The sequence below is a fragment of the Nomascus leucogenys genome, chromosome 4, assembly GCF_006542625.1.
Source record: "Nomascus leucogenys isolate Asia chromosome 4, Asia_NLE_v1, whole genome shotgun sequence".
NCBI lineage: Eukaryota > Metazoa > Chordata > Mammalia > Primates > Hylobatidae > Nomascus > Nomascus leucogenys.
The window spans coordinates 26,793,304-26,818,383 of NC_044384.1; the positions used below are offsets into that span (position 1 = coordinate 26,793,304).

Sequence of the window (25,080 nt, forward strand, 5' to 3'; positions counted from 1 at the left end):
GGCTCATTTCAGTGATGTTTGTTACCATTGTGGCTTCATAGGCATTGGAATTTGTGACATTCATTATATGAAAATGTCAGCTTTTGCCAGAAAAACATGATCTTATTTCCCCAAGGTATTTCTTTATATCATTTAATAAGTTCAAACAGTAAGAAAGTTCCCCCAAAGGAATAGAATTTTTCATTAATAGTAAGTAGTTCATACATTTTACAACTTTGTGCTAGATTAATGATCAAAAAATGTTTTAATATTCTCTAATCCAGAAAGGAGGCCTTTTACTCTTGTTGTAAGTCAGGCCTGGCCTTGTATCTTGCTTTGACTGGTAGATTATGGTGAAAGTCATGCTGCATGAGCTCTGCAGCCACGGTCTCAAAAGGCCTTACAGCTTTTGCCATTGTTCTCTCTGACACTACCATGTTAGTCTAGCCAAATGGAAGACAGAAAGTCACGTGGAGAATAACTGAGGCCCTCAGTCAACAGCCAGCACTAGCTGTCAGGCATGTGAGTGAGGCCATCTTGAAACCTCTCTCTCAGCCAAATGCGCGTAAGTGAGGCCAAGTGAAACCAGCAGAGAAACTGTTCATATAAACTATGGAATCATAAGAAATCATAAATCATTACCCTTTTGAGTCACTAAATTTTGTAGTTTATTATGCTGCAAAAAATAACTGAAATATATACATAAAAAGGAAAACAAGATCTCAGAAACTTAAAATACCAAGTAACTGTTTTTGTTATTTCAGTTTGATTTTTAGTTTGTTTTTGCACTGCTGAAATGTTCTACAGAAACATTATTAAACTAGATATCTGCCTTATTTTTCTTCTTTATTTACAATATGAGTTTTAGAGAGAAGGATTAAGAAAGTATATTTATATTTTTAAATGAGGAGGATAAAGATGCAATTTTCTTTTTTTATTATACTTTAGGTTTTAGGGTACATGTGCACAATGTGCAGGTTTGTTACATATGTATCCATGTGCCATGTTGATTTCCTGCACCCATTAACTCGTCATTTAGCATTAGGTATATCTCCTAATGCTGTCCCTCCCCCCTCCCCCAACCCCATAACAGTCCCTGGAGTGTGATGTTCCCCTTCCTGTGTCCATGAGTTCTCATTGTTCAATTCCCACCTATGAGTGAGAACACGCAGTGTTTGGTTTTTTGTCCTTGTGATAGTTTGCTGAGAATGATGTTTTCCAGTTTCATCCATGTCCCTACAAAGACATGAACTCATCATGTTTTATGGCTGCATAGTATTATTCCATGGCGTATATGTGCCACATTTTCTTAATCCAGTCTATCGTTGTTGGACATTTGGGTTGGTTCCAACTCTTTGCTATTGTGAATAGTGCTGCAATAAACATACATGTGCATGTGTCTTTATAGCAGCATGATTTATAGTCCTTTGGGTATATACCCAGTAATGGGATGGCTGGGTCAAATGGTATTTCTAGTTCTAGATCCCTGAGGAATCGCCACACTGACTTCCACAATGGTTGAACTAGTTTACAGTCCCACCAACAGTGTAAAAGTGTTCCTATTTCTCCACATCCTCTCCAGCACCTGTTGTTTCCTGATTTTTTAATGATGGCCATTCTAACTGGTGTGAGATGGTATCGCACTGTGGTTTTGATTTGCATTTCTCTGATGGCCAGTGATGATGAGCATTTCTTCATGTGTTTTTTGGCTGCATAAATGTCTTCTCAAAAGATGCAATTTTCAAGGTTAATATTGTGTGATGGAATTATGGGTGGTTTTTTCATCTTTGGATTCTTGTGTATTTTCTAAAGGTTTTTAAATAACATGTAGTATTCTTAGAGTACAGAGTTATCTTAAACTCTAGTATTACAAAGTGTATAGAAATTGTACCAGGAGCAAACAATTATAAAAGTTAATGACTAACAATCAAGACACATATTTAAGAGCAAAGGAAAGTTTTTCCTCTAAGCACCTTAAGAATAGATTAAAAAGCCCTGGGAGATGTGAACTTAAAATTCTAGGTTGTGAGTCCTGTTGACTAAATTGATTTTAATGGAACCATGATGAAATTAGTAATTACTGATTAAAAATCATTTGTGTTCTCGTTATATGGGAACCACTATTCATATCCAAATGCAGTTATTCAGCTAATAGAATATAAAGACTTTTCCAGAATTAATGAACATAGTTCAATTACAGGGGAGGGTATCAGAATGCAAATTTGTAATGTTCTATTTCACAAATTGGTTGACACATACATGGTCATTTCCCTTTTTATTCTGTAAGGTATACATATATTTCATATACTTATATGTATCTATGACATATTTTAAAATAAAACTGAGAGAAAAATATAAGCGTGGGTCCTAGAAAACATATCTGACAATAGCTTTACAGTCAAGCCAGTAGAAAAAAAAGGATTTTTTTCTAATGTCAAATTTTGGTATTAAAATCTACAAAAGCTTACCTCTTTGATGTGATACTCATGAACATAAATGTACAAAATTATGCAACTATTTTTCTAAATTAATTAAAAGCAGTAATGCTTTACTTGAACTCAAGCCTAGTTTAGCATTTTCCTGTTGGGGAGAAAATGTTAACCTGATTCTTTGAACTGGTCTGCTTGTCATCCTGGTGGCGGTACAGATAATCCTCCCAGACAGCAAGAGGGTGGTATGGAAATAAACAGAAAACAGTCATTACAGTGATACTGATCTCAGACTACACAGAGTGCCTTAAAATGTGGAACCACCCTATAGCAATATGTTGCCTTTGCTATTCTTTCCTTTCTCTCTTTCCTCTTCACTTTTTTCTAAATAGAAATATTGGCCTACTTTAGCTTAATCTGTTATCTGAGTTGAGGATGATCAGTCTACAATCATTAAGACAAAGAACAACGATGCAGACAGTGAATCCCAAACTGTTGGGTCTCAGGAACTTTTGTACTTTTGAAAATTATTGAATATCCTCTTGAAGCTCTTTAGCTTTTGGTTATACAGGATATAGCAACAAATACATTCCATACTAAAAATCAAAACAGATTTTTAAAATATTTATATATTATTTATTCTTTTTGAAACAGGGTCTGTCTCACTCTGTTGCCCAGGCTGGAGTGCAGTGGCATGATCTCAGCTCGCTGCAACCTCCACCTCCCTGGCTCAAGCCATCTTCCACCTCAGCCTCCCGAATAGCTGGGACTACAGGCACATGCCACCATACCCAGCACATGCCATGACATCCAGCCAATATTTTTTATTTTTGTTTTCTTGGGTTTTTTTTTTTTTTTAAGAGACAGTGTTTCACCAGACTGACCAGGCTGGTCTCAAACTCCTGAGCTCAAGCAATCTGCCTGTCTCAGCCTCCCAAGTTGCTGGGATTATAGGCATGAGCCACTATGCCCAGTCTATTAAATATTTATTTTTACCCCATCAAAAATAATATTTTTAAAAAACACCTATATCTGCCAAAACAAAAATATTATTGAGTATAGTGGTAGTTCTTTCCATTTTTATAAATCTTAAAAAGCATTGGTTTAATTTAAAAATACTTTCTGCATTGACATTGCTCTGTTATGTTGTTTTGGTCGAATTACATAGAAATAATCTGACCTCAGACATGCAGTTGGAAAAGGGATGTGTACTTTGATAGCCCTTTCATGTAATTGTAGAGATATCCTTGAACACTTTAGCAAAACTCAATAAGCAGCATTTTGAAAATTAGTTGTAATGTGAAATCTGGCGCCATATTGATAAACGTTTTGTGCTATGTTACGTAAAAACCTACTGATCTAGCTGGTATTCTGAATAGATCTTTTACCCATGCATGATTTTGTCACATCAATCACTGGTTATTTGGATTGGTACATTGTATTAGACATACCTTCCAAATGTTGAAACATTTATAGATTAGCAAAAAATCTCATTTGCTACTCTCACTGCCAATCCCATCAGAAAGGTGTTTGAATGTTGGGAAGCTGTCAAGCTCCCAGTGGCAGATACATGTTTTGCAAATTTCTAACTTAAAAACTTGAATTTCATTCTTGGCAGTAAATATTATTTTCCTTGAAGTAGCTGGCTCACTTTGTTCATTTTTGAGAAATGTGTAACGAGTATCCAAGTCTGAATAGCAAGTTTTTCTATTGACTGTCCTTTCAAGTAAAAATGGTGTTTCCTGAAGAAAAAAAAAAAAAGGTAGCTAATTCAACTTGAAACTCAAATGACCTCAGAAGTGTTTATCATGCAAAACCCATTATACTTTTATTTTTGTGTATGTATTTTCCTATGTTGACATTTGGAATACTAAAAAGATGTGTACTTTAAGGATCAAGACAATACAATTAATAATTTTCACTGCTTTATCATGGACATTCTTAAGCCAACATGGTAAAACACTCAAAAGATATATTAGTATTATTATTAAAATAAATTTTTGACCTTGCAGATCCCCTGAAAGCATCTCAAGAAATTCCAAAGTTCTAGGTATCTACCATACTTTGAGAACAAATGCAGACAGAGTCTCATAAAATTAATCATGTTTCTGAAATACTCAAGAAGCCCATTTTCCTTCAACATAGAAATAGTTTTGTATCTTTCAAATAGAAATTGATAAATTAAATATATTTCTTCTTTTTCCCCCTTTCAGTCTTTTCCTTCCTTCCTCTTTTCTGCCTCTCCTGCCCCTCTTATTTTGCCTTTGAGAAGATAGTGCAAAATTAAACATGTTCAATTACTATATTTCAGCAATAGTTTGTTAAAAGTCAAATAGCATCATGGATCGTGTAACCTGACACATTTATTTACACTTAATATATTTAGAAACAAAAAGTCAACTATCATCAGGCCCCATGCCCTAAAGAAGGGAAGATGTATAAAGGAAGAGAATATTTCCTTTTTAAAGAATTTTTTTAAAAAGGTTAAAACATTACAATGGTCAAATTAATTGAGTCTGTGTGACCTACTGAGAGGCATATTTCACTGTCCATATACACAGATTTTCCCAAATGTCTTTGGGGCCACACTATTTTATCTTCCCTCATGGTAGATGACTAGGTTGGTCATATAAATTATCCAACCTGGGACCCTAAACACTCCTTACAATTATTTTAGGATACTGGGTGTGATCAAATGTATCCTGAGTAAACTAGAATTTATGCTCATGCAGTGATGACTACAGCTTTCCTTTAACAGGGCCATTTCCCCAAACGGTTATTTAGGAACCTCAACATGAAATTTACAGCACTGAATCTAAAGAATAACTGAGACATAGAGAAATTAAATTATGGACTGTTGACATCTGCGTTGGCAAGAAAAAAATACCAGTTTTCACAACTTAATAACTGTCTTCCTCAAAATAACCAGTAGTTGCTTTTAATTTTTATGCTTTCTGAATGCAAAAGACTTTTTTCCTCATTGTGTACTCCTTGGTTTTCTTTATTAAATTCCTGCCTCCATGGAATATCAAACACATTTCCAAATGGAAATGAAAGGGCACTGCAGGCTACTGTGGGGTATTCTCTTTGATTTCTTCCCAGGCATAAGAGCTACAAATTAATTTAACTTCAGAGAGCCAGTTTGCTCTGTCTGCATCCTCAATTTCAAGCTAACCTACTGTTCACCTGCTGGCTGCTTAGCCATCCCCTATCTAGTTCTGTTTTAGAAAATTCAGCAGGTACCGTGAGCCTTCAAACACCAGTAGGTACTCTACTATGTGCTCTGAGTGAAAAATTCCATGAAACTCCTTCTAACTCTGCGTTTAGAATATTCTTTATTGAAAAACCAGCCTAATCCAAACTGATCACGGGAATCAGAATTTATTTAATAAAAAAATGAAAAACTCCATCTGGCTGTAAGCCAAGGAGCTTTGAACATGGAAGGAGAAAGGAGCCATTTCTCCGGAGTTATTATTCACCACTCTAGGATTCTATTATTTTCCTTCCTCATTTACACCAATTCAGTACTAAAAATGACATTCCCTCTCTGTAAATATTCCTACATCTGTTCATATTTCCTCTTTCTCCATGTACACATACATATTGCTATTTCTAGTTAGAGTCTGGCGGAAGAAAGAAAAGCATCTATTCTTATCACTGGCGTATGGCTTCTACCCCTTGTGTCTCACAGAAAATTCTGAGTCTATCAGATTCGTTTTGTAGCAAGTCTGAAGGAAGTGATTTTTTTTTTATATTTAGATTTTTTTTTTAATTTTGTAGCTGACAGTAGAATCCCAGAAAACAAATGTTGCCATTATGATGTGTCAAAGTTAGTTCGGAGAATCCAAAAATCTTCATAATGTATAGATACATGCATAAAGCAGCATTAAGAACTTTCCAGAAAAGCAATGGGTTTGTGATTTTGGCTCTTGTTGTTTGATAATGAACCAAAGCATTTGGATTATTTCCCATTTTGCCAGTGTTGAATCAATAAAGGTGTGCCCATAATTTATGACTAAATTTGTCTTTTTTTATGTTCCAGGAATAAATTGATGGCAAATGAGGCCAGAGAAGGAAGCAAGCTCTACAGGTCTTTTCACTATTTTTTTGTGACGTTTGCTTCATGGGTTATAAGTCTGGATCCTACACACCCTCAGGGAGGCTTTCTTGTTCATGTGAGAGTCACGGATGATTGCCTGACCCTTAAGATGACCCACCTAGGGCTGTTAAATGTCACATTCATAAGTAAATGCAGAAATGACCATATTTTGGCCTCATTAGACTCTAGGGAAAGAACAGGTTCTCTCCTTTCCAAGACATATTCATTCCTTTACGTGGAGGACAATCTCAAATACATTGTTTTTGCTTTTGAACTCACGGGAAATAGTAACTTCTCAGGGAACGGTAGCTAAGAGAATATAATATAATCCATATCTAACATCACTCAAGGTCAATAATAAAAATAGAAAAAAAAAACCCGGTAGATTTGCTGAGGGGGAGATCACTAATTTTAGAATGATAGACATGACTAGAAAAATGTAATCAGTCCCCAAGTTTTTAAATATTCAACTTGGAATCCTGAGCCTTGTTGATGTCCATCCAAATAGCATTGGGAAATAAATAATTATGTTTTAATTCAGAATCAAACAGAAATGGTCTATGTATCCACAGTAAGTCAGTTTAGGCTCATCAACATATTAGGCTTTGTTACATCTGAATGGAATTACATCAGCTCCATGTGAAAGACTGGTTATCTTGGTTATCGCACATTGGTTAAATGACCCAACCTACAATAACGAATTCCACTACAATAGGACTGTCAATTTACTCCTGTGCTCTGCCTAGCCCTAGTTACTAAGGAGGGCAGGCTAAAGTTATCATCTGGTGTGGAGCGGGGCACAGAATTACGTGGAACTTAGTTGTACACGATAAAAGGTATCCTATCTTCTTTTGGTGTGATTTATGAGACAGCATAAACTGACTTCAAACTATTTTTTATTAATCTAAAAATAGAATAATCTCATATTTTATAAAATTGATTTTTGACCATTAATTATTGTGTTATAGCATGGCCTTGTGGCTTTTAAGGATTAGATTTTGTCTTGCTAACCTGAATTGTTGAACTCTAGGATTATAAAGGCAGAGTTGAGGGTGAATATGGAGTGAAATAATAAATGAGATTCTTTATAGTGAAAAGATTTGAAAATGCTGATGTCATCCATCCTTTTCTCTTAACAGATAAGGGAACTAAGGGTTTGAGAGGATTAGAATTGTTCACGGGTAATGAAGATCAAACACTATCAAGCTTATTTATCTCCTGACTCCTATTTCTAAACCAGTTCGTCTTATACCATATCATACAGCAAAGGAAAATAATGTTACTGGAGAGGCAAAGAAAGGCAAAATCATGTAGCAGTAAGTTACTAGAGAGGAAGAAGATGCAGGAAACTCTGACTTCTCTTAGATGTGAAAATAAAATGCAGAAATGTGCCAGTACTACAGATGAATAGCTTAAAGCCTGTGTAATGAACTACCAGTAGATAAATTAATACTTATGAGACCCAGAATCCAAAATCAGGTAATTTATTACCAGAGAAATAATCTTGACATGAAAATTGAATTATTTAAAACTAGAAACTCTAAAATGCTAAGATAATTATAATAGCTACTGAAGACTTTGAAGTTACAGGCATTGTACTTGTCTTGTCAAACTCAAGCCTCACAACCACCCTATGAAATATGTGGTATTACTTGCTACATTTTATAAGATAAATAAAGATTCAGATTAAGTAACATGCCCTAAATTGTACAATTACCAGGTGGTGAAATCAAGATTTGTACTTAATCAGTCTGTGTCAGACCCCATGATATTAACCATTTATTATAACAGTAGTTCAAGTTGGGAATTTTTAATATTTATTAACTGGTCAATGTTAAGTCAATGTGAGCAGAATCCATGGAAATGGACTGTGAGAGTCCGTATGCATCTGAATTTTTATGCCTTTTTATGCCATCTGAATTAAATCTGATACATCTAGAAAACATGGACTTCACCTTGCTTAAATACAATATGATCATATACTTCATTTTTTCCAGTATATATGAGATGAGCACAACAAATCATTTTATCCATCTTAAATCTATGAAAGGCTAAGTGCACCCTGTTTATACCCTGGTATAAGAGAAAGTTTTAATTCAAACTAGATTTTTAAAAAGAAAACACACTATGAGAAACTCCTACAAGGCAGAAAAAATAACGTTAAATATGAGACAAAAATATCAGGTAATGCATTAATCTAATGTGCTGTTTACCTCCTTTTGTTTTTTGGGTGTATATTTACGTCAGTGTATTCGTTGCTCAAAAACCTTCAGCGATGCCCAATCATCAACAAAGTTAATTGAATCAAGTCTAAATTCCTAGGCATGAGGTTCCAGGATCTCCATACAGTGAGCTCAATTTCTTATTCCAGATTTATCATCTACTGGAATCATTGTACAGACAGTTCTTCCCTTATGACCTATGAAAGTAATAATCTATAAAAACCTTCCAAATTTCCCAACTAGTTCCTTGTCTATATTCATTTGAAAGTATATTTCTGTATCTGAATTTGCCCCTCTCTGCCTTATGTTAGTCATAGGCCTACATGAATTAACTACCTGGCTTAATAAATTTTAAAAGTGAAGAAAGTATCCTCTTTGTTATACAGATCATTATTCCATAGAAATGGAATCTATTTTCTATAATGTAACTACATTCTATTTTTATAGAAAACATAGAAAATAGATTAGTTTTGAAATACAATATTTAGCAAAACTAAAAAGTTTAATATGCATTGAGTAATAAATTCTTAGTGATGAAGAAAAATCTAAAACTATTTGTTTTAAAACTGAAGACAGGATTTTCCTTTCAAATAAGATGGATTTTAGAATGGTTTCTGCTAATATTTATTTCAATAAAAATATAGAGAAAAATCACGTATATTTTAGTCCAATTTATTTCTTTAAAAGTAAATGTCTCTAATTAGATATTTAGTTAAGGTCTATACAGGACTCAGAGTCATCTAATTGTAGTTAAACAAACAATAGATTGAATTACCAATTGATCAATTCAATTAGGCCATTAAGCAAACTAAAATAAGAATTCCATTGTATAGGCCAGTAATTGTAGTCAATCTAGTGCCCAAAGCAGATTTATAATTCTGCAATTCAATCTCCTGCTTGGCACTCAGACATGATGTGACATGAATAAAATGAACTTCACAACCACAATGGCTGCTTCCATTCATCACATGTTCGCCAACACACACAATCAGACATTGTAAAACATCTCAACTCTGACTTAGTGTTTTGTTATTGATATTTTAAAAAATGCTTCAGAACAATATATTACTGATTCTGTTACACATGTATAATTTCCACAGCAAAAATTCCATTTGTCTTAAATCGTTAATCAACAAATGAAACTAGGTACTAATTTTCCTACCTTTAATGAAACAAATAATTATCTTAATCTGGAAAAGATAAAACTTTATAGGAAAATGTCTTCTAAAAAATCTATAATTTGTTTTAAACACAATAACACTACTTCCAGTCTCAATGAAAAGTGCTACTAACCAGCTTTTATCAGAGTCTAGATTCCATCCCCTCACCCATAAGCCTCATGTGATATGTTTCCAGGACCAAACCAAACATCATTTCTGGATCTTCTCTGATGTTGCCTTAGTAGCTGCTTTTGGTCAATTCTCTCCAGGATGAGTGCTGTAGCATTCCACCTCATCCTCCTTACCATTTAACTCCCCTCCTTCCAGCTTCTTCCCCTTTATCGCTTCCTGCCTATGAGCCAGTCAAACAGAACATATACAGTTTGCCTGAAAAGCTTTTGATCTCTATTTTCTTTATGCTTTGCGCATGCTGCTCTTTTTCCATAATGTATACTTCTCTTTGCCTAGCTAGTACTTGTTGGTATTGCTCTTATGAGGGTAATGGTGCTCTGTGTTTTATTCTTTCACAGCACAGCCTACTTGCTTTGTCTATTTCTCCCATTGGACTATAAGCTTTTGTAGGGCATGGTATTCCAACATTTCATTCCTAGCAACCATCAAGATGCCAGGTATGTAAGATTCATTCAAAAGTTAATTGAATAAAGTATTTATTTAATGAATAAAGTGAAACTGGTTGCTGAAAGACACCACTTTAAAACCACTGTTTGTTAAACTCTGAATTTAATAGATCTCAGTTACTTGGTGATAGAAGACACCTGATATATAAAAGGGGCAACCTGAAATAAGTTTCACATAGACTTGAATAAGTATATTACATTAAATATTACTTAAAATTATATAACTATAAACACACATAAATTCAAACACTTCTTATGAACTATGGTAAAAATGAATGTTGGGGAACGTTCCAAAATCTCTCATTAACATCTATGTCTCAAACTAAAGCAAGATATAAATTACTTCATCAGTCAACATGGTAATTTAGTGACTCCAGAAAAAGATATACTTTTCAAGAGTTCTAACCATTCTAGTACCATGTTGAATAGTCCTAAGTCATGCTAATAATATGATGTTTGTATATGTGCGTGTATGTATTAACATGTATGCACACGTATGTATTATATACGTAATTTATTACTGCCTCACATTGGTACTTACAGAGAGTAGAAATTGATTCATGAAGGATTAGGATGATTTTTAAAATGAGAGAACCCTAAGCAGCAACTAAGAGAAGCAGAGATTTGCCATTCATTCATTCATTCATTCATGCTCTCAATCTTGTACTTACTGCGCATCTGTGAATTTGACCTGTAAACCAACTTGCGAACTTAAGGATGTGTTAAATGCATTCTCCTTTAGCAGGTTCTTTATTTGGCAGCTAGCATACGAGACAGGCTTAGCCAAGTATGACAATAACCTGTGTGTGTGTGCGCATGCATGTGTACACACGTGCATGTACTATCTTAACTCAATTTTTTCCAAAGTTTATATTTGAATTCATATAATTTAGATAAAAATCCTCATTTGATGTGATGCCTTTACAAAAATATCAGTTTCAATTCAGCTAAGAAATGCTCACGCATCTCCAAAGTACAACATGTTCTCTATTTTAGGAAAATTAACAAAACAAAATTTGGCTTTAAATAAATCTCCATGGTTTACAATGCAAACGGCTCTTGCAAGGTGAACAAACAAAGGTAAATGGGGATTTGATTATAATGTCTCTGTCTTTTAAAACTTTGCATTTCAAATTTAATATTTCATTAGTTCAACTTGATTCCTTAATACCACTGGAAAACAGATTTTCCTGTCATATTAAGATAAACATATTCTTGCCAATTTTCTATGCAGCTTACCTTGGCTTCCCATCTGATACACTCAACAGATGCATTATTAATAATATGTGAATATAAATATTTAAAACTTTGTGTATGTAATAGATATGTAAATAGATGCATGTATGTTTTGGGAATAAATGCTAGCTTTGCTTCTGTCGTTGCCTAGCAGATGAAATGTAAGTGTTGCCAATGGTTAATGATACATTTAAGTCAGTATCCCTGTGACTAATGGAGTACAGAATATACAAAAGAGAGGTTTTAGAGATGTCCTCATTAAAGCACCTGGAATCTTTCAATTGAATTGCCAATTTGCTTTTAGACTTACAGAAATGCTACTCTCTGCATAGCTGAAGTACTTGTGATAACTATACACAGTTAACAGAGTGGAGACCGAAGCCAACATCCATACTTTGAGATGTAGTCAGTTCCAATTTCTCAAGTGTGTGCCTTTTTTGAGATTCTCACAAGAGCGTCTAAGTCTTACAAGTTCGGCTAAAAGAGAAAGTAGGCATTACATGGGTATACTACAGTAGGGGTTATTGGAAGAGAAGAGATCTTAGGGAACATCCAAATTCAACCCTGACTATTTAGAATCGCAAAATGATGCCAGTGTCTTAGAGATTTGCCAGAGAAGAGAAAGTAAAATAAGAGTTGGAGAGAAATGACTTTTTTTAACCATCATATCAATCACACCCTATTGTAATTACTTACATGTGTGCATCCACCCAGAACTCTAATGGGCCAGGCTCTGGGACAGTCTTAGTCACTGCCATATTCCTAGTACTTGGCACAGTGCTTCTCAGAAATAAGCGTGTGAATGGACAAGTAAATGATTGTTCAGGCTGGGCGCAGCGGCTCACGCCTGTAATCCCAGCAATTTGGGAGGTGGAGGCCTAGGCAGGCGGATTGCTGGAGCGCAGGAGTTTGAGACCAGTGTGGGCACCAGGATGAAACCTCTTCTTTACCAAAAAAATACAAAAAATTAGCCGGGTATGGTGCCACAAGTCTGTGGTCCCAGCTACTGAGAATGAGGTGGGAGGAACACCTGAGCTGGGGAAGTTGAGGCAGCAGTGAGCTGTGATCACACCACTGCATTCAGCCTGGGCAACAGAGTAAGACCCTGGTCTCAAAAAATATATATATATATATTTATATTATATATAATATATTATATATATTTATATTATATATTATATATATATTTATATTATATATTATATATTATATATATATGAATGATATATATCATATATACATGATATATGTCATGTATATATACATCACATCATTTATATACACATGATACATGTATATATACATGACATATCATGTATATATGATATATATCAAGTATATATGATATATATCATGTATATGATATATATCATGTATAGGGTATAATATATATAATGTATAGTGTATAATATATATCATGTATATATGATATCTATGATATAATATGTATGATATATCATACATATGATATATATTATATATATGATATATTATATTTAAAATTTTGTGTATGTAATGGAAATGTAAATAGATGCATGTATGTGTTGGGAATAAATGCTAGCTTTGCTTCTGTTATTCCTTGGTAGATGAAATGTAAGTGTTGCCAATGGTTATTGATACATTTAAGTCAGTATCCCTGTGACTAATGGAGTACAGAATATACAAAAGAGAACTCTTCACACTTTACCATATTTTCTGTCTGGCACTACAGGATGCTCAGAGGCTGAAAAATAATGAAGATGTTGCCATTCATCTCTATACGCTTATTTATTGGTAAATAAAACAGCCCTGTAAAATAAACAAAGTAGATAAGATCAAACTAATTTTGATATTGAACTATAGATATATGATATATATATATATCTATAGTTCAATACTAATTTAGGGAATGTTCTTAACGTGGAAAATTTTCACCTTCATCCTTTGAAATGAATCAAAACTACCTCTTAGACTGTTACCAGAGGAAAATGAAATAATACGTGAGAAATGCTTACCAATGGGCCTTGCACAAAGAAACACTCACTAAATATTAATAGAACAAGTGAATGAATAAAGATAGCTGTTTTTCCAGAAACTTCAACAAGATATTAAATAAAAAATAAGAACAGCTTTTGGCACAAGCTGATTGAATGCTTCGGCAAGGAAGAAAGAAATAATAAAAAACAAAACGCAATGAACAATACAGAACTTATAACAATTACAAATATCTGTTAAGGAAAAAATTGTTTTTTCAACTTATTCCAGAGAATATCATTCTGAAGGCAACAAAGAGCATTGCAATACCTGATAAAATTCTGACTTCTGCTTCATTTCCTGTTCTTGAGCTGGCTGGATTTCGAGCTGAGCATCGGTAAATTCCAATGTCCCCCGGTTGGAGTCGGCTGATCTGCAATGCTCCAGAGGGCAAGACCACCACTCGGGAGTCGTCTGGGATTGGAGTCAGGTCTTGTTGGTTCTTCTGCCAGTGGATCGTTGGCATGGGCTCCCCAATGACTTCACACTTGAGTAGCACTGTGTCTCCCATGAAGGCTGTGACAGATTCTGTCTGTGAAAGGAACCTCAGTGGTCCTAGGAGACAAACAAAGAAGGAAGAATAAGTCTTCCAAATAAGGCACAATAATCGCCAGTAAAAATAATCACACTTTGTATTCTTTACAGAAAATTGTATTTTACAAGCTGTTTTCTCAAATATCATCTCATCTGCTCTTCACACTTTACCACATTTTTCTGTCTGGCACTACAGTATGCTCGGAGGCTAAAAAGTAATGAAGATGTTGCCATTCATCTCTAGAAGCTTATTTATTGGTAAATAAAACAGCCCTGTAAAATAAAGTAGATGAGATCAGCCTAATTTTATAGATGAGGAAATTGAGGTTCAGAGAAGTGAAATTCCACATTCGAGTTCAGTTTTTAGATGACAATCCTGCAGATAGAAACTCGTTCTTCTGAATCCTGGTCCTATGGACAGAATTCCTGTTACCCCACTTTGGACAAAGCATTATGAAATCATGAAGATTCATGAAGGACTGGTCATACAGCATGACCCAGAGCAGCTTCAAGAAAGAGGGATGATAGGAACCACCAATTACAGTAACAAAGGACTGTCTTTTAGGGTTTACTGCTGTAGGTAAATGTTCATCCACATTTGCCAGGTATGGCTGTGGTGTAGTGAAAAGATTTAAAAGCTGGAATTAGAATAGCTTGTGTTTCTAGACTAGTTGAGCCACCTATTATATATGAATACTTTGGAAACTTGTTTCATTTCTTTGGGCCATGAAATGGGGTAATATCTAATTCACATGGTCACTTCAAAGTTCATATGAAATAACATGTGAAAATGATTCATTCATATGAATGATGAATATAAAGAAAAAATAAAAGAAACTCGCCATTACATACAAGCATAAGCATGCATATATATGCTTGTATGCATCACCATGAATACAAGCATAAGCATGGTGAGAGAGAAGCCTTCTCTGCCATGATGTTGTACATGACAGGGGTAGATATTTTCACCTTGCCGTCTTGAACCCCCTTTTATGAACAAGTGGATATTTGTGATCTTAAGTTTTGACCATGAAATTCTTGTGTTTTTTTAAATGATTACAAAGAAATCTATTGGTATCAATTATGCTATCATTGAAAGACCTCTGGCAATTTTTTAGAGAAAATTCAACTAAATTTTAATTATTATTTATGTTTGCTATTCATCCCAGTTAAATTCTGATATTTCTATTTTCATTTGACTCATTCCAGAATTGTTTTAATTTTATGCACGTGTCACAATAAACTTTGATCCATTCATCAGTCTGGGGTTCATGTCAAGTTTTACTAATCATATTTTATGTTACTGTGATTTTTATTTTATAGATTTAAGTAAACATTCCCCAGGTCCATGTTTAAATTTTGTCAAGAAAGCTTGATTGTCTCATTAATCTTCAGTAAACAAAATTCTACTGTGTTCAGTTTTAATTAACCCTTAGTTTTAATTTGGGTCTATTAATTTTCATGATCCTAATTTTCCCCACAACCTGATAAAAATTTTGCTGTGGCTAAAAGGGCAAAGGTAAAATGACCTGGGTCAAATCATAATTTAATATGAGAGACAATAAGCGATGCTACTTCACTTTCCTTCCCTAAGTGAAGGTGAAATTTTACGTCTCTTTTAGGGATTAGAGTTTTTGGACCACAAAATAACTGAATCTATGAAATATAAAATTAGACCAAAATTACATGTGGGTTAGGTACAAGCTGCTGAAGGATATCACTTATTATAGCTATTTCCACAGAAATAGACCTGCAATCCTAGAGATGCAATATTAAGATTGTTCTTTGTAAGAATGATTCATGCTATACCATGCAAAAACCTTAATATTGATGCAAATATTAATTTATCTCTCACATATATATTCTAAAATTACTCATCTGATTCTTAAACTAAGGCTCTGAAATCTGGATCCATGGGGATGCCTGGATAAACACTACAGATTGCCTAGAGGGGGCGCCAGCCACTTGCCTAATTTTATTCTTTTTCAGTTAGAACTAATCTGTGTCTGTGCTGCGTCTACCACTGGGTGAAGAACAAAAGGAATTAGTTAACTTGTACTCAGGCTTATTGCTCAAAATCCAGTTTCCAGACTGTCTGCATTATATAGTCTTGTGTCTATTCCAAAGAAGTACGTTAATCTACTACAGATTGGCTTAGGTATGGATTTAAGGCATGTACTTAAACAGAGCATGATCTGTATCTACCACACAAAGCAAAGCTGCAATGAGTAGTGATAGATATGAGGCTTATGTAGGGCAACGAGTTTCAAACAAATTTTATTTTTATTTAATAGTTTTCTTCTTAGTTGTCATCCCTAGTATTTTATTTTGTAGTTAAGGAAATACAGTCAGGAATAATTTTCCAATATACACAAGTTATATATTTAATACATGTAGGTAAGAATAAAATTTTAAGTTGATTTTAACAATCTGGATATTTATATATTCAGATTTATGGCTCTTTAGAAGTTATGAACATTGGATAAATTTAAAGCATTTAAACCATTTATCCATGGTGGTTCACACCTGTAATCCTAGCATTTTGGGAGGCAAAGGTGAGAGAATCACTTGAGCCCAGGAGTTTGAGACCAGCCTGGGCAACATGATGAAATGCTGTCTCTACAAGAAATTTTTAAAAATCACCCAGGTGTGGTGGCACACACCTGTGGTCCCAGCTACTCGGGAGGCTGAGGTGGGAGGATCGCTTGAGCCCAGAGGTGGAGGTTGCAGTGAGCTAAGACTGTGCCACTGCACTGTAGCCTGGGCAAGAGAGCGAGCACCTGTCTCAAAAAAAGAAATAATAAAACAGAAAATTAAACATCTATTTTACATCCAAATGTCTATTGCATTCAAAAATGTATTTGCAAGTAGGTTCTAGAGCCTGGAAAATGTAAAATGAAATAGTAATTCAAACTGATATTCAACAATTGGTTTCCTATGTAAACTTCATCTACTTGAAAGAATTCGATACAAAGGCTGGGATTGCATATTAATATAATTAGACTTAACAGAATTAGCTAATAGAATTGCATGCACTCTATGATGATTTCAGATTTTAACAAGCCAGGGTCAGAACTGCATCCTGTTTAAAAGTTAACAATGCAATTGTTTGAAAATTTCACAGAGTTGATTATTTGTCATAGTGAGAAATTATGAACATGATGCATAGTCTTTTTTTTTGTCTCTAAATGGGAAACTCTACACATTCAAAAGCAATTCTAAGTTTATAAGGCTCTATAAGGCTTGACTTAATGCTCCCAATATTGTGCTAAATTTTAGCATTTACATCTCATGGTGGTGTAACAACCCAGCAACAGTCTTAAAAGAAGAAGAAATTACAGACTATCAACTTAGTACTATAGTTTCAAGGCCTGTGTATGAGTATCTAGTAATGAACAATAAACTCACTATAACGCATACGTATGAAATACTATACTTTCATAAAAGTCGTTTAATGTTCTAATGCAATACAAATGATTCCCAAGCTTCATCCAGAGAAAGATACAGGTATAATTTTCACTAGATCCTTGTGAAAAATAGTTACCTGCTCAACAACAGCCCGTTCACGGAAAAAGCCTGGTTCAGACTCATTAGGCCACATCTGATCCATTGTAGTCATAGCAGTAATGGTCTTCCTATCTCTATGTTTTTCTCACTCAAATGCGTTCCAAACATAGTCAGAACATCAGCGCTCCTACATCACTAAAGTTTTTGCTTCACTTAGGAAATCTTGAAGTTCCCAAAATGTTCTGGCATTGTCTTTTGCCCCAAAACCAGGCAAAGGGTTTTTGTGTAATATGTGCCCAGGTATCTAGCACAATGTGCCTTTCGGACTCATTTTCCACAACTTCTGCAAAACAATTCTCAGATCTATTGAACTTGTAGATGTCCTAAACATGGTTTCCTCTTGGCTGTATTTCTTACGGAACTTCCTCTAAAAAGGAACACCCTCTCTGCTAACATCTACCTATCCAATCTCTAGTCATGTTTTAGGCACTCAATCAAAAATCTCTCCCTTTTTCCTAGTCATACTTACTGGAAAGCATCACTCCACCTTTTTAAATTTTTATAGTACTCACAATTTGCAGATACTATAAAAAGTTAAGTGTATAAATAAAAGCTCGAAAAGTATTTCTACATTCGTGTGGATGTTTTCTGTATTTTATTTCTGTGAAGTATATCAAATATTTACTGAAAGAAAAAAAATACACAAATATTGGCCGAGGTTCTATGCAACTCTAAATGTTTAAATAAAGTACTGCAGACATCCAAATTTTGAAAGTTGGATTTGAGCTTTGGCTCTGTCACTTTCCAGCATACTGTGTAGCAGTTTGGAATAATGAGATTACCTGGAGTTATTTCTCTGCTTCATTATTTAACAAGCTAGAGGACTTTGGGAACAGATTCAGTTTTATCATTTATGCCATTTTAAGCACCTTTAAAAATGACCTTATTTAATCTTCACAATGGCCCTTTAAGGAAGTATTATTATCTCCACTTTCTAGATGGAACTGGTACCAAACTCCTTCAAATGTTTATAGTATGATTGTCATTTTTTCTTTTTCTTTTTTTTGAGCCCGAGTCTTACACTATCGCCCAGGATGGAGCGTGTTGGTACGATCTCAGCTCATAGCAACCTGTCTCCCAGTTCAAGCGATTCTACTACCTCAGTCTCCCATGTAGCTAGGATCACAGGTGCATGCCACCATGCCCAGCTAATTTTTGTATTTTCAGTAGAGACAGGGTTTCACCATGTTGGTCAGACTTGTCTCAAACTCCTGACTTCAAATGATCCACCTGCCTTGGCATCCTGAAGTGCCAGGATCACAGGCATGAGCCACTGTACACAGCCCATGATCATTATTTTTAAAAGTTTAGTACTGAATTATTATACTTCTTAAAATACCTTATTTCCCTGACATATACGAAAATATTTCAAAAAGACTTTCTTTTATATGTCAATACTCTTCACTCCTCAACCCTCAAGTAGCAGTACTGTACTCAATACACTTGGTTGTTTAGTAAGTACATTCTGCCTTACATTGAATTCCTATAGACAAATTTCGGCCTGAAGTACTTTACTATTAAAAACAGCACACAAACTATTTTTGGTGATTTCGGAGGGCTCACATTGTTAGCCTAGGAAAAGGTTGTTTTCAAGAATGAATTTCAAAGTTCCTGCCTTCACACCTAGCCTGGCCCAAGATGCTATGGCAGCTCTAAATATAGGAACACCTGGTGTTGTTGGAAGTGTCCCACACAAGCCAACTCACAGATTTCCACATTATCTGTATCTCCATGCATTAACAAAGATCAGAACTTATTAGTGAGAAACTATAAAAAGGAAAGAACGTTTTTTTTTACATATGGAAAAGTCAGACACCTATGGAAGCTCTGTTTAATCTTCTTAGAAATGATAAAGACAGGTTTAATTCAAATTTTATAAGTGATTAATACACAGTAAAAGTGCCTGGTCTTCAGCATCAAAAATTATATTGATATCAACAATTCTAATTATAGTTGTACAGTAAGCATTGGGTGCTATTAGCAAGAGATATAGAGCCATTATGAGACTGCCATAGAGAAATGGGACTCACCTTGTTATTTTGAGTCCTGAAAAGGATCTTCCATTGTTCTATAATACTAATTTTAACACTAAAAGGATTCATTAGGCGTCTACTTATATGTTACTTTATTAAGTGTTGCTCAATGCCTGTTAAGGAGATGTAACCCCAATTTGTTCCTAGAACATTGATTAACTATCCATACAAGGAAGAGTAAAGGTTTTACCCTATTTGCAGCTCTTCAGTAACAGTGTGTTTGAATACCTGAGACTTAATAGTTCAATGCAGGACCAGAATTCTCACTTCCTCATAGTAGCTTTCCTCAAGTCCGGATAGAACCAGTTGTCCTACAGGTTTTATCTCTAGCACTTACTTCAATTGTAATTAATTAATTGTGGAATTTATTTGATAGCCATCATCCAGACTAATCTGTAAATTCCACAAATCAGAGCCGAGTCTATGTTATTCTATACTGTAAGCACTTAGCATGGTGTATGTCAAATACTTGGCCATCAAACATATGTTGAATGAAAAATATATATCATTGTTAAGATAATCAGTTTAAGCAAATGTTCCAGACCCTAAATATTGGAAAGTTTAGGAAACACAAGCAATAACTAGGAAAGCATAAAGAGTTAGTTAGAGGAGCCTTGGAGTGGTGGCTTATGCCTGTAATCCCAACACTTTGGCAGTCCGAGATGGGAGGATCACTAAAGGACAGGAGTTTGAGATCAACTTGGTCATGACAGAGAGATTCTGTCTGTATTAAAAAAAAAAAAAAAAAATTGTTTTTAAGGCCAGGCGCAGTGGCTCACGCCTGTAATCCTAGCACTTTGTGAGGCTGAGGTGGGAGGATCACCTGAGGTTGGGAGTTCGAGACCAGCCTGACCAACATGGAGAAACCCCGTCTCTACCAAAAATACAAAAAATTAGATGGGCTTGGTGGCACATGCCTGTAATCCCAGCTACTTGGGAGGCTGAGGCAGGAGAATCACTTGAACCTAGGAGGTGGAGGTTGCTGTGAGCCGACATGGTGCCATTGCACTCCAGCCTGGGCAACAAGAGTGAAACTCTGTCTCAAAAAAAAAAAAAGAAAAAAAGAAAAGAAAAAACATTGTTTTAATTAGCCAGGTCTGGAGGTGCACAACTGTAGTCCCTGCTACTAAGGAAGCTGAGGTGGCAGGGTAACTTGAGCCCAGGAGTTCGAGACTGCAGTAAGCTATGATCACACTTCTGCACTCCAGCCTGGGTGGCAGAGAGAGATCCTGTCTTTAAAAAATAAATAAATAATAAAATAAGAGAAGGGAAAAGCAGTGATTTTTTTTCAGCAAAGCAGAAAAGAGCTGAGACTATTAAATCCTTTCATTTGACGAGATGGGTTGGTGGGGAGGTGGTGAGGCATAGAGAGGCTATCCGTAAGGCATTTGTGAAAATATTATCTAAGCCACAAACAGTTCAATTGTAAATCAGTAGACATTTTGAATGGGATTTCCTCATCCTCCCTTCACATCACTGTCCCCAGGAACAAAGTTATCAGTGGTCTCAGGGCCAGCCCCCACCCAGCTGGAACAGCCTGGGCAATGGCTGTGCCCATCAATCTCCTCAGACCAATACATATTTCCTCAGAAGCTAGGCACAACCCAAATATTTGCTGTCACCAGGCAGTAGAAATGTTAATAGCAAAAGAAGCAAACATTTTTCATTTGGGCTTTTCCTTTGTGGTGCTAAAATAAAATGAGGTAAAAAATCACCATGGCAATGAATGGAAAGCTGCTAAATCTGTAGGGACATCAAAAGTGTTAGGCTCTCAGAATTAAAATAAGGAGAACAATAGTCTCTCCCTACCGTTCCACCCAAGCATACACACACTGCATAGACGACAAGAAATCTTTCCATCAGATCCAGACAGTCAGAAAGTTTGAATATTTTCGACATGTACTCTCATTCATTTAATTCTAAAGTACTTTAGTTTTCAAGCAAAAGTGGAAATAAAGCATTTCACAGTCCAGGTTTATGCCAAGACTTGCCGCCTCTAGGGAGGTCTCTCCTCCACCCACACACCCCCAGAATGGGCCTGTTCCTTCTTTTAAATTCTAATCTGAAAATGGCACATTCTTCCGATTTGCCCTCTAGCCTTGTTGGCAGACTATCAGGATCCACATCTTCTCCTGTGGAAGGTCTAATTATTAAGTAATTAAAGTTCATTTAATAAAAAGAGACTTATCAATTGGGGGACAGACCTTGGGGTTGGAAACACGCCTTGCTTTTAAATATTCAGCAGTGTGGTAATACTCTGCAACTGCCAGAGGAGAGCTGCTGTAAATGCTTTGTTTGCTCCAAATTAAAGCCTGAAGGTTACATCCCTTCAAAGCCAGACCTCCTTTGCCCTTTTTAATTCTCAAATTAGCCAAAGGGCAGAGAATAGAGGCAATCCAAAGAGAAGTTCTCTAGAATTCGTCCTTTTCAAAAAGCAGCCAGAATGCCAATAAAGGATATGCAGGGAATTTGGTAGAAGCTCATTTTGGCCTGTACTTGCCACATCCCTCTGCAAGCTATCATTTCCCTTTCTTTATTCTCCCACTCCTTTTTATTTTTGCTTCATTTCCACTGGCAAAATTACAGACTCCCAGGTGGTTGGCTGAAGAGCAATTGCTCTATGGCGGACATTGCAAAGGAAGTCCTGGTAAGCATGCCTGGTAAGTGCCAGCCATGTTCACCCAATGTGTGATCTTATAAGAAGCAATGATATGGCCAAATGACTGAACCTCTAAAGGATGTCAAAGGGAAAGAAAAACAGTATAGGCCGATTACCCAGCTACTATAGGCAGATACTATAAAAAGTTAAGTGTATAAATAAAAGCTTGAAAAGTATTTCTACATTTGCATGGATGTTTTCTGTATTTTATTTCTGTGAAGTATATCAAATATTTACTGAAAGAAAAAAAATACACAAATATTGGTTGAGGTTCTATGTGACTCTAAATGTTTAAAGAGTATTGCAGACATTCCCATTTTGAAAGTTGGATTTGAGCTTTGGCTCTGTCACTTTCCAACATAGTCTGTAGCAGTTTGGAATAATGAGATTACCTGGAGTTCGTCCAGCTCTGCAAGTTAAGCAGCACACAATGACCTCTTGTCCTAGGCCAAAAATAGGCAAGAAGTAAGGCCATCAACTAAGTCTTTCTCAGAATCATCTTTGGGGTTTGTCCAATGTAACATCCTCTGTAGTGTTGGTACTGTTTCAGATCCTTGAAGCAATGAAAGGCTGACTATACATGAGACCCAGAAACAGTTGGCCATCCGGGGAGTCCTATAATCCCCATGACCAAGAGTCAGTTTAAAGCCTGGTCTATCATAATCTCACCTAAGAGCATTGCTAGGTTATTTCTTAGCTGGCCTTCAAAGCCATGGAGTAATTCAGGATTCTCCGGAATCATCCTTCTTAGTAATATCCTCAGGACCCCTGGTGGTTCATACTTTGCCATTGTATAATTAAGAAAGGATACTGTCTCTGAGGGAATGAATTTTATAAAGGCACTGCACAGAATCACCCAGTAAATCCAGAACTGGATTTCAGCCCCTACCCAGCTTTCCCCTGGAGGTGGTGATCAGACATGAACTATAACATGTCCTAACAGACCTGCTCCTCTTGATTTCAGTATCAGCAATCAGACAAGCATGAGTCGGCTTGGCCCATCGATGTCTTTAATTAATTATAGGGCCAACAGAGGCAGTTTTGGGAAGCATTATTCTAGGTAGCATTTTAATAACTTTATTTCCTCCATTCAAGCTGTATTATAATATCTATTCTGAGCACAAGGTTAAATAATAGTTTTACCACCTCTTCCTCAAACTCACATGGTGTTGTCTTTCTAGATTCTTCTTAAAATCTAATCAAATTATATTGAACATCAATGCCATTTATTTATGTGGAAGTTAGAATGAAGTCCTTCTTACAGAAGGTACTAGATAGCAAATAATGAGTAGTAGCAATTACCTTTCATCTTAGCTCTGCTGGCATCTTTGGTGACTGAAAGAGGTTGTTTAACTGTAAGTATGCATTAAGCCAAATGTAGACTCATACTTAATATGTAGATCAGTTAGGAGTTTATTATTTGCTTGTTTTACTTTGATGTAAGATTTTCTATAGAAATTCTTTAAATTTCTAATGTAGACAAATATTCACTAGTAATTAAAACTGAAAATATAACAAAAATGAGATAGGACCTTAGCCTATCAGTGTTGCAAACCTCTTAAAATGATAATTAACAATACTCTGAAAGTGTGAATTGATATACCACCTCAGTAAAGTGACTTGAAAATTTGCATCATAGCAATTTAACCACGGCTGGGTGCAGTGGCTCACACCTGTAATCCTAGCACTTTGGGAGGCCTAAGCAGGCAGATCACCTGAGGTCAAGAGTTTGAGACCAGCCTGGCCAACAAGGTGAAACCTGGACTCAACTAAAAATACAAAAATGAGCCAAGCGTGGTTGCGTGTGCCTTTAATTCCAGCTACTCGGGAGGCTGAGGCATGAGAATCACTTGAGCCCAGGAGGCTGAGATTGCCATAAGCCAAGATTGCACCACTGCACTCCAGCCTGGGCAACACAGCAACAGTCTGTCTCAAAACAAACAAAAAAACCAATTTAACTCAATTTTTCTTCTAGGAATCCATACATAAGTATACAAAGAAAAAAGTTACATATGTATTCAACATTGTTATTTAAAATAGTAAAACATATAAAATGGGCTAATTGCATAATTGGTAATTGGTTAAGCAAATTATAGTATATCCACTGTACATAACATTATACATCCATAGAAAATTATGTTAATAAACTTTCTTTAAATGAGCGAAAATTATATTTCTCATTTTTTCTAAAACAAGCATATCTTTAAAAATACAAAAGGAAACTTTCCTAATGTTTCTAATACTCTATTCAGTGCATTATATTCAGTGAAATTTGCAAGCACCTCTTCACGAGCATATTGATTTCACGAAGACGTTTACCTCCACAAGCTTGGACAATAATTTTAATTCTCTCTTCTGCAGATAAAATTCTTATTACAAAAACCTGAGATTGGTTTATAATCAATAGTAATGAATAGTTTTACAGAATTCAGGCTGAGCCTTTCTATTAAGCTAAAAATTTCATTACACATGGCTAATGAATAGTTGCAATGCTCGTAAAAGTTGATTGTG

General features: G+C 35.4%; 1 protein-coding gene across 1 annotated transcript in view; it reads right to left on the reverse strand.

Annotated features, from left to right (window-relative positions):
* DCC (DCC netrin 1 receptor) overlaps positions 1 to 25,080 on the reverse strand; it is a 1,198,282-nt gene that overhangs the window by 610,535 nt on the left and 562,667 nt on the right. Inside the window, exon 3 of the mRNA XM_030810404.1 lies at positions 14,047 to 14,331. Coding sequence (XP_030666264.1) covers positions 14,047 to 14,331 — 285 coding nt within the window. The remainder of the gene's footprint in view (positions 1 to 14,046; positions 14,332 to 25,080) is intronic.